The sequence below is a fragment of the Rutidosis leptorrhynchoides genome, chromosome 1 (assembly GCF_046630445.1).
Source record: "Rutidosis leptorrhynchoides isolate AG116_Rl617_1_P2 chromosome 1, CSIRO_AGI_Rlap_v1, whole genome shotgun sequence".
NCBI lineage: Eukaryota > Viridiplantae > Streptophyta > Magnoliopsida > Asterales > Asteraceae > Rutidosis > Rutidosis leptorrhynchoides.
Window position 1 is genome coordinate 82,339,129 of NC_092333.1, and position 10,871 is coordinate 82,349,999.

Consider the following 10,871-nt stretch of genomic DNA (forward strand, 5'->3'; position numbering starts at 1 on the left):
TTAATACATTAGAAACGATGTTGTAAATCGATAAAAGCATAAAATTAATCAATATATAAGTTATCTTCACTTTTTGGAGGTATTGTTTGAAACTCAATTTTTTCATTCTTAAAAAAGTAATGATTCCAAATTGATTATTGATAGATTCACATGAATTTACTTAAATACCCTTAAGTGATAGTTTACACAAGTTTTATGGTAGAATTTATTTGAGAACATTTTAGAAAGTTAGCATCAAATTGTAATGGATCTATCAAAAACTAATTTGAAAATATCAACTCCTTTCTTAAAACCTAAACGTCTGTTGAAACTATTTGAGGGGCCCAATTATACAATTTACATATACGGTCCATAAAAATATGAAAATTACTATTAAGGACCAAACTTTTTAGAGTGACAGGAACCCCTCCCTGCCTCAAGTAACCTCCGTCCTTGTCCATAACTTCGTACAAATTGATTGTCGTTCGCACGAGGCACCATACATATGCATGTCTTAAATACAAAGAAAATTCAACACAAAACCCAACTCATATATGTCCCTATCCATATATGACAAGATTGTACAAACCCCCTTTTCAACAATACCTCCCGTACGTGTGTAAATCAAAGCATACACACTATCTTATAATTTTGACCCAAATTTAAAGTTTGATTTAGTATTTTAAAACCTTACCATTGGAAAGTAGATCTCAAGACGATTCCAACGATAGTTTATTTGTCAAAAACGGAGTTACGGTTTGAAAGTTACGTCAATTTTAATTTTTTCAAAAACTGACAAACTGCACGTACGAAGAGATTTCTCTTCGCATGAACAAGAGCCACTTCGTACGAAGATAAGCCCTCTTCGTATGAAGATAAGCCCTCTTCGTACGAAGACATCAGAACAGCCCTTTTGGTTTGTTTTTGAGACAATTTACACCCAAAATCCATATACAAACATGTTTTGGTCGATAGAACGGTTCAGGGACATTACATAACACATAGAAGCTATATCAAGCAACAATCAAGCATAACAAACACTTAGAATCAAGAATCAAGAATCAAGCATCAAGAACACTAAAACCCATAAGAACACACAAACCCATTTTAAACAAGATTGAATCAAAGAATCGAAGCACAAACATGAGGATTTAGCTATAGGAGATGCAAGAAATCAGTTTCTAAGCTTCAATTAATTCAATTTGCACACAAGAATCAAACTAGGGTTTGCCAGAGAAGTAGTTAGGTACAATTTACTTGTTTCAAATTTGGGGAATGAATGGAAATATCCAGCTGTGACCCTTGTCACAGATCTTAACCAAACGATCGCATAATTATAAAAATATAAATATATAATTCACATTTGATGACACATAATTCAATTAGGCCCAATCTTAGCTTGTGACAGACACAGTTTTGAAAAACCCAAAGAGCAAAAACACAACATAGACTACAATAGTAATAGAAACTTAAACGGCCAGCAACAAAAAAAAAACCAAAGTATTTAATATACAAAACGACATTGTGATTAAACAGAAAGGGCACAAAAAGAAATGCACAATCGTATATATGAAGAATAATAAAAATAATAAAAATAATAATAATAAAATAATAATAATGTTTAGGTTGCTGAAATCGCCCAACTTGTTAACGAGGTCACAACAATTGCAATACTTGATTTGTTCACTGTTGTTATAAAGTTGGATAAAGTCGGATACATTTTCCCTCAAATCAGCAACCAAGCCAGGTCGTGGCCTTTGGCACTACAATTATTTATATAGTTATGACAGGGATATCTTGAATCAATTTTATTATGCACTTCACAATAAACTACAGTAGTTCATTATTTTCAACAGCTTAACACTGCCCATAACCAATGACAAATTGACAATATGAATTGACAAGAAAAATTAACGTGGCATGATAACAATTTGCACCAAGTGAATAAGAGGAATTCAAATTTCACAGAAATTAAAGTACGTAGCACACAAACAGACACCAAACAAGTACTAGAATTTTTATTACAAGAAAGCAGTACACCAACATGATTTCCAAACAAACACCTTACATTGTGTTCACATCAAACAAATTCAATTACCACCACGAAGACGAAGAACAAGGTGAAGGGTGGACTCCTTCTGAATGTTGTAATCAGCAAGAGTACGCCCATCTTCAAGCTGCTTCCCTGCAAAGATCAACCTCTGCTGATCTGGTGGGATCCCTTCCTTATCCTGAATCTTGGCCTTCACATTATCAATGGTATCCGAACTTTCGACCTCTAAAGTGATGGTTTTTCCGGTAAGGGTTTTCACAAAGATCTGCATACCACCTCTAAGACGTAGCACCAAGTGAAGGGTGGACTCTTTCTGGATATTGTAATCGGCCAAAGTACGACCGTCCTCAAGCTGTTTTCCGGCAAAGATAAGCCTCTGCTGGTCTGGTGGGATGCCCTCCTTATCCTGAATCTTGGCCTTTACGTTATCGATGGTGTCAGAGCTCTCAACTTCGAGAGTAATGGTCTTGCCAGTTAGGGTTTTGACGAAGATTTGCATCCCACCACGAAGACGGAGGACCAGGTGAAGAGTTGACTCTTTCTGGATGTTGTAATCGGCTAAAGTACGGCCGTCTTCAAGTTGCTTTCCGGCGAAGATAAGTCTTTGCTGGTCTGGAGGGATCCCTTCCTTGTCCTGGATCTTGGCCTTAACGTTGTCGATTGTGTCTGAGCTCTCTACCTCGAGAGTGATGGTCTTGCCAGTTAGGGTTTTCACGAAAATTTGCATCTGTAAACAAATGATTCATAATAAGATACACAAACTAGTAACAATCACAGGTCCATATCTAAGTTTTACATGAAATAATTAATCAATCGTGCAACTTTCAGCCTAATTATTCTTATACATCGGTCAATTGAAAATTTACATATACATAAATTAAGACCTAATCGGAACTGAAAGTGATAATAAAAGAATAGCATCAAAAAAAATTGAAAATTAAAAATTAAAATCAAATAATCGAGATCTACGTTTTCATGATCCGTATAAGTTTCAGCCGATTATGCATATGCATCGCTCAATTGAAATATTTACATAAACGAAAATTAAGACCTAAAGGTGATGATAACAGAATAGAATAAAACATCAAACAAACGATTAACGTAAAAACTCAAATTCAAATAATCAGAAACAAGAAAGATGAAAAAAGACGATACCTTGAGAGAATTTGAAGGAATCGAATTGAGCGAATATAGATTGATATGATCGTTGTGTGAGAATTGGGGTTAGAAATAGGGGTGTATATAGATGAGGATGGAGAGGCGGTCAAGGGAGTAAAGATAATATGACGTTGTTGTTAGAAGACGGACAAATAGTAATGTGACACGTGTACGGTTGTGAGTTACTGATGGTTGCCGTGTTGGTGTCAATACCGTAACCACATATACTTGGCGTACTTTCGTTGACCATCTAATACAGTTTGACTTGTGGCGAAATTAATCCCTACCTAACATTGAGACTTCAAATTTCGTTTGGAAAAAAATAATGACAAAGTTGTAGAAGCAAGAGTAGACTACGTGATGCTTAATCAAAGATTGGTACAATATGGCTAGTTTGTTTGAGAAGAAGGGAATTTCTCGAACGAAGGATTAATAGATTTCTTTCTTTTAATTAATTTACGTTAATCATCCTGTCGAGAAAAGTCTCCCTAACACAATAGATTACGCTTCGGGAAGGTCCAGAGGGGAAATAATGTGATCAGGGCACAATATTTTTACTTTTTTAGGGACTCAATATGTTTGTATATACAGACATAATGGAAGATTTAAAAAAAATGGAAACTGGATAAACATAATTGAAGCAGCAAATGTGAAGCATAATAGGCTCAAAACAGCAACTAATGGCCCCGGAAAAAGAAGAAATCAAAGTCCATAGACTCAAAGAGTCTTTTTTTAAAATGCTTATATTATTCGCTAAATTTTAATAAGAGTCTTTTTAAAAATATTTATATTATATTATTCATTAGGTCTAAGGATTTTTTTTTTTTTTCACTTCGTTCAAAGTACTTAAATTCTCGGGACCTACTCTAATTACGCAAATATACGCCACTTCGTATAAAAGATCCCTTGCAACTTTGTAAACTTGGCAATAATCCAGCATCGTCAATCGGATGACGATGTGAACTATTTGTGAATACTTACTACGTAGACGAATATTTAGTGGTGGCCAGGGAAGGGTTGGAAACAGCCAGGAAGTAATCCTGCTGGCCTGCGTACATTAGAGTATGGGGTCGGATTACTCGTCCTCCCGGGTAGCCCGAACATGGAAAACCTTCTACCTTACCTTACCTTACTACGTAGACGGTAGAAAGAAATATGAAACTTTCTTTTATCTAATCTTACGGTTTTATTCCACTATGAAGATGATCCAGTGAACTCAATAGTTTGACAAATGCTTCAGCCACATAAGCATCAAAATGCAAACACCCAAACCATCAATACACCAAAATGCAAAATCTTCTCGTGATAAACACATGTGATTGACAAATAAATAGATTTGCATACTAACTTATATGAACGTGCAATAGTATGACTCAAATGCAGCTACAAACGTCTAAAAGACAAACATAAAAAACATATTGGTAAATCTCTTTTAACGACTAATTTAAATAATAATCAATAATTAAAAGTTTAACAAACTTAACATGATACAAATCAATTATATTGGGTAACCAACATGCACGGATGGAATAAGCTCATTTCGATAAGACAAAAAACTCATATAGATACCTACCAAAATATAATCAAACCAACAACAAATCAAATCCATTATGAAGAATCAATTGCAACCAGTGGCGGCACGTGACTAATTTTAGTAGGGAGGCCCAGTTAAATTTAAAAAAAAAATAGGGAGGCCCAATTAAAGGAAAAAAAATTTAGCCCATGAAAATTTGAAAAATAACACTACTAGCCCAATAAGTTGGGGTGGCCCAGGTCCCTTCTGGCCCACACTACCTTCCGCCATTGATTGCAACAAATATACTTCATAAGAATATAACTAAACTATATACGATAAAATTGAGACGTCATGAAAATGGTAAAATAAAATTTCCATGTGTTTTAAATCATGCCTGAAAATTACTTTAGGCTCTCTGAGTCAGTCATGCCGCCAATAAATCGACGTTTGCTGTCAACTCAAAAACTAAAGCCGTATATTATTAATAAAAACAAAAATAATATAGTAATAACAACATTAGTAATAATATATATATATATATATATATATATTATACTATTTATTTAAACTATATAATAGTAATGTATATATATATATACAATAATAACAGTAAGTATAATAAATATATATATTAATACTATATTTTTTTTATACTATAATCATAATACATAACAGTATGTAATTTTAATATATATATATATATATATATATATATATATATATATATATATATATATATATATATATATATATATATAATATATATAAAATATATAATCATAATAATAATATTAATAATAATAATAACCTTTATCTTTTTTGCGGTGTTTACGCGTTTCCCGTGTTTGAGATTGACGAACTTGAAGTTGTTGTTCTTGTGATTCTTCATCTCGCCACAACATTTGTTGGATTGGGATTTGTTGGGTTGATATTTGTTGCGTTGGCATCCGATAAACTTGTTGTTGTTGGAAAAAAGCTCATTGTTGTTGTTGTTGTTCAAAATTTAGCGGAAGTAAAGGTTGATTGAACCCGAACAAATTTCTAGACATATTGGCAATTTGTTGAGGACTAGGTGTTTGGAGTGGTGGGGATGATAATCTGGGAGTATTTGTTCGACCGAACACCATAAGATTTGAAAAATAACCGAGTTGATTAAGTGGTGTTTGTGCATCTTCATTATCATTTTGTAAAGTGAATGGAATGTTTGGATTAAACATTTTTCTTTGATAAATATGAAATGTAGAATTATGTACGTGAGGTGTAGTTCGTCATTTGACTTTTTTTGTCCCAACAATAAAATAAGCAACTTTCGTAAAAAAACCAACCCTTCAATGTTACCAAACGATGTCGAAAAAAAATTCTTTTTTACAAAAAAATCAACTAACTTTTTTTTCCTCAACGATAAAAGAGGCAACTTTCATAAAATGAACAACCCTTCAATGCTACCAAAAGATGTCGAAAAACATTCTTTTTTACAAAATAGACTTTCACAAAAGGAACAACCCTTCAATGTTAGATGTCGAATTTTTTTTTTTTTTTTACAAAATAGATAAAGACTTTTTTTTTTTTAACTCGCATTCAAAACGGAGCCCCCGACGGGAAGCGAGGGCTCCACAACTAGTTATTATTAATTAAATGAATTTTTAATATATATATATATATATATATATATATACATACATATATATATATATATATATATATATATATATATATATAGTGGTAGGATCAAGAGGGAAGTAACCAATCGGGGGGAAGCAAAAACTTTTTTTTTCGTTTTTTGAAAAAAACTTTATTCACGAACATTATAGATGGGATGAAAATATGAACATTTAGTAGAGACACTTTGTGATAAATGTTTTTATTTTGACGGGAAAACGCTCGAAGAAGTAATATTAACAATTATCGTGTTTTTCGAGCGTATGTTGAGGTTTTAGCTATTGGGGTTTAGATATTAGGGTTTAGATATTAGGGTTTATAGGGTTTAGATATTGGGGTTTAGAAATTTAGGGTTTAGGGCTTAGATTTAGGATTTAGATTGAGTTTTTAACACGAACGGTTTAGAGTTTAGGGTTTAGGGTTTGGTGTTTTGGGTTTATGGAATAAACCCAAAACACCAAACCCTAAACCCTAAACTCTAAATCGGGCTAAATTTTACTTCACAAAACATGAAGAAAGAAAAAAAAAAACGTTCATATTCTTCACTAACAATATTATCTTGAATGTTATTTTTGTCGATCGTTTTCCCGCCTAAATAATAACATTCATCACGAAGTGTCTCTTCTAAACGTTCATATTTTCGTGTGATCTTGATGCCGGAAAAAAAAAATTCCAAAAAAAACGAAAAAAAAAAATTTTTGCTCCCCCCCGATTGGTTACTTCCCCATTGATCCTGCCCATATATATATATATATATATATATATATATTTTTGCTTCCCCCGATTGGTTACTTCCCCATTGATCCGCCCATATATATATATATATATATATATATATATATATATATATATATATATATATATATATCTGTTTGAAACCCACTAGATATCTGTTTGAAACCCACTAGCAAACTGCCCCCAATCAAATCAATACACGTGTACTCCCGCTCCGTTGAGTTGCCCGTTGCCATCTGCCCCACGTCTCGTTTTTTGCTCTTGGAAACGCCACGATACGGTAACAAGGGGGCGGCGCCGGGTGCCATGTCACCACCCACGCCGTTGCTGCAAACCGTTACAAGAGGTCTTATGTCAAATATAGCAATGCATACAGTTTATTACTGCAACCCTGAACTCATTTATATTTAAGTTTCTAGAATAAAAGAGTCAATCTAACGAAGAAGTCATTCATAACCACGTTTTCAAAACACGAAACTTCTACCCAGGTACATTTACTCTATACAGTGGGTTGATTAAGGTTAAGGTCTATCAATGACAAGTCATATAATAAGTTATTAAACACGAAACTAGTGAAACAGGTTGAGAGTCGCGGAAACTGTACTTTCAATGCTTACCACCTCTTGAATCGATTTACTTGAAAAATTAGATTATCGTTACAATAACATATTTGTTGACCTAGTACCCAACCCGTTAACCAGCCCTGCCCATTTTGCCACCTCTGCTCATTATAAATTTATAACTACAGGATGACAATAATCCTAACCTGCACAAGTTTTGCTCCAATAGAGGGAGGACAGGAGCCCATGGACAATCAGGTCTTCATCCAACTAACCTTAACAGCTCATCTACTTATATTGACGAACAAAAATGATCATTATCACAAACAAATACTAGTATATTGTCAAATGGGCTTTTGAAATGATGAAAGTTAGATGGTCAGGTTAAAAGTTGAGTCAAAGTATGTTGTCATAAAGCAGATTACATGCCAGATCCCCTACTTAGAAAGAGATTTATAAATGCGTAATCTGTGTTATGCAAATATCAATTGTTATTTGACTCAATAAACTTCTAACTTCACTAATAGGCGTAACGTGTCTGCCAATTATGTAATTGCCTCTATATATTTAACCATGTATTATAGTATAAAGCTTACTTATACCACAGCATCCATAAGAGTTGGTAATCAGTAATCACATATTCACATATATATGCCGCCCAAAACTCTTTCAGAAATCTAGAAAACCACAAGTTGACAAGTAACTAAAAGTATCAAAATCTATGATATCTGAAGTTACAGAACATTTGTATCTGGTTTGTTATGATAGTAATAAAAATAAATCTGTTTGAATCGCATTCTCTAAATAATAAGGAATAACAGAATTAGACTGCAGCCGGTTTGTTAGCTCCATGCTTGCATGGTGGAGCTCCTTGGCTTTGATTTTTCAAATCATTTCCAGCCACCAAAAAGTATGCAGTATGCCTGCAGAACCATCAAATATATACATCTATATAAGCATTTTATATAAACAATACGCAGAACTACACAATGTTTAATTATAGCTAAAAAAGGTATAAGCATGCAATGTATGAAGTGGTCTATACCTGAAGAAATTTAGCATTCTGGTCTTCGAGTCTTCATCAATGACGGTAGCGTTAACTAATGCTTGTTGCATGTGGTGTAGCCACCTTTCAGCTGCCTTATGAGTCACTGGAAATGGCCGGTGACGACCTATCAGAGCAGGGTGACCTACACATAATCATCATTTTCAAAATTAATTTTATATTAGTTTATGAAATTGCGCTACCATTACAAATTTACAACTTATAATTTGTTACTTCTACTAAACTAAGATACTCTAGGGTTGACAGTAGCCAAGAATAAAAATTAGGGTATCTTGGCATGGACCCTCTGACCATGTGTTGACAAAGTCAACCCGCGTACCCACCCCGGAAGGTAAATGCGCCGGAAAATTACCTCCCCCTGATAACCCAAATGTGGAGGCACAGGATCGAACCTGCGTGAGAGCAATACACAAGTGGGCCCAAGGATGAAAGGTATCGCGTACCATTCACACCAAGGCGTGTTGGTAGAATAAAGCAGGTACATATTGAGAAAAGGGTGTTTGGCCTCATATTTTGAAAATCATTATCCGATTATTTATTTTCAAACATCTTGTTATAGATGGTTATCACTTACTATACGATGACTATGATTATTACCTTTCCTTTGAGAGTACAAAGGAGGCCCTCCCATTCGTTGCACAAAAAACTCGTATTGATTTTGAATTGCATCTTCCTTTTTCGAGTCAGCAAATATAGATCTAAACCACTCTTCTTCATCATCATAAACCCTAATTACATGCAAAGAAAGAAACATAATCATCTTGATTGTAGTTAAGGACTTTAAATTAGTACAATAACGATTGAAATAAGGCGAAACAAGAGTAATATTACTTCATTGCATACAAATTTGTTTGAAAAATCATAAATTGAAACATAAAAAACCAACTATAATCAATAGTAAATTGAATTCATACACATTTTAGCACCAAAAATACATCTTGAAAGTACCGAAATTCTACATATCATCCAATCAAGTTGTTATGAATTTATGATCTCTAAACAAACAAAACACAAACTTGATATCAAATCCTTACATCACTATAATCCATGTGTTGTTATAACTTTTAACTTTTCAGAGTCAAACATGTTACTTTCCAAATCACAAATTCAAACAATTGGTTAATAATTCAAAATTCCAAAAGTTAACCTAAATTTCGCATATAAAACGAAATGGTAGCATTCAGTATGACTTCAGAAGTCAAACACTAATTATAATCTCAACAAATCATTCTTCAAAATTAGATTTTGTGTTAATCAATTAATAACAGTGAATAGATTACAAACCTAGAGTAGAAATCGGTGGATAGATTAATGAAGGTCTGAAGACCTAATTTCTGGTAAAGATTAACTTGGTCAATGGCAAATGCATCCTCCTGGTCAACGCCACTCCATTCTGAAGCTTTTTCTTGCAAACTCTGCATATTTTCTTCCTTAATTTTTTTTTATGTTTGGTTCTTCTCGATCTCAATTGCAACCAATCAATCAATCAATCAATTTTAATATGAATGCAGAGGTAGAATTTACTCCGTAGTATTTATAGGCTTTGTGGGTGTCGCGTGGATGGAACGCTTCTCAAGTCTGTTCTATTGGATATAACTGCACACAGGAAATATTTGAACAATCTGTGGGCTGTTTTCAAATTACCAAACCATCCCTCACAAAATAGCTAGTATTAATATTAATATTAATATTAATACTAAATTTTCTAATAACAACTTTTTTTTAAGTGTTGTCATTAAAGAATTACGTATGTGTCATTAAAGAATTACGAATTACGAATGTGTTTAACTCTTAATTTAATGGTTGGTAAACCATTCAACATTAGCACATTTATTTTTGACTTCTGAATGACATATGATGCTGAGTTGAACCATTTAAACTTGAAATACTTTCTTAACCAAAAAACAGTTAAATTTTTGTATAATTTCCCTCTAAATCCAAAATACTTAAAATACATGTATATTGAATGTTTATTTTCATGTATAACGTTAATAAGACAATTGACCCACTTCATATAGTTTTTTAAAATGATTATTAAACAAATTATTTTCATTTAATACTAAATTTGTTCAGAGACTTTGAATGATTCAGTTTTATCATACGCAACCTAATAAATGTAAATAACTTACGAATTTTACACGAATA

The 10,871-nt window shown here is 33.1% G+C and overlaps 2 protein-coding genes across 2 annotated transcripts; both read right to left on the reverse strand.

Annotated features, from left to right (window-relative positions):
* Positions 1–1,920: 1,920 nt before the first annotated feature.
* Positions 1,921–3,315, reverse strand: LOC139886478 (polyubiquitin 11-like). Its single transcript, XM_071870309.1, has 2 exons — positions 3,188–3,315; positions 1,921–2,759 (listed from the first exon to the last, which is right to left on the reverse strand). The coding sequence occupies exon 2, from the start codon at positions 2,757–2,759 to the stop codon at positions 2,070–2,072; it is 690 nt and encodes a 229-aa protein (XP_071726410.1). The 5' UTR covers positions 3,188–3,315; the 3' UTR covers positions 1,921–2,069.
* A 4,988-nt stretch (positions 3,316–8,303) lies between these two features.
* LOC139862141 (group 2 truncated hemoglobin 3-2) lies at positions 8,304–10,292 on the reverse strand. The gene is made up of 4 exons (XM_071850706.1): positions 10,011–10,292; positions 9,324–9,454; positions 8,706–8,850; positions 8,304–8,583 (listed from the first exon to the last, which is right to left on the reverse strand). The coding sequence occupies exons 1-4, from the start codon at positions 10,145–10,147 to the stop codon at positions 8,484–8,486; spliced, it is 513 nt and encodes a 170-aa protein (XP_071706807.1). The 5' UTR covers positions 10,148–10,292; the 3' UTR covers positions 8,304–8,483.
* Positions 10,293–10,871: the final 579 nt, after the last annotated feature.

What these genes read in the sequence shown, in the direction of transcription:
- LOC139886478 (XM_071870309.1), bottom strand. Translation starts at nt 2,759, where the DNA reads ATGCAAATTTTCGTGAAAACCCTAACTGGCAAGACCATCACTCTCGAG.
- LOC139862141 (XM_071850706.1), bottom strand. Translation starts at nt 10,147, where the DNA reads ATGCAGAGTTTGCAAGAAAAAGCTTCAGAATGGAGTGGCGTTGACCAG. An exon ending in TTTGTACTCTCAAAGGAAAG is followed by an intron (nt 8,851 to 9,323) that starts GTAATAATCATA and finishes GATTATGTGTAG; the next exon opens with GTCACCCTGCTCTGATAGGT. An exon ending in AGAATGCTAAATTTCTTCAG is followed by an intron (nt 8,584 to 8,705) that starts GTATAGACCACT and finishes ATGGTTCTGCAG; the next exon opens with GCATACTGCATACTTTTTGG.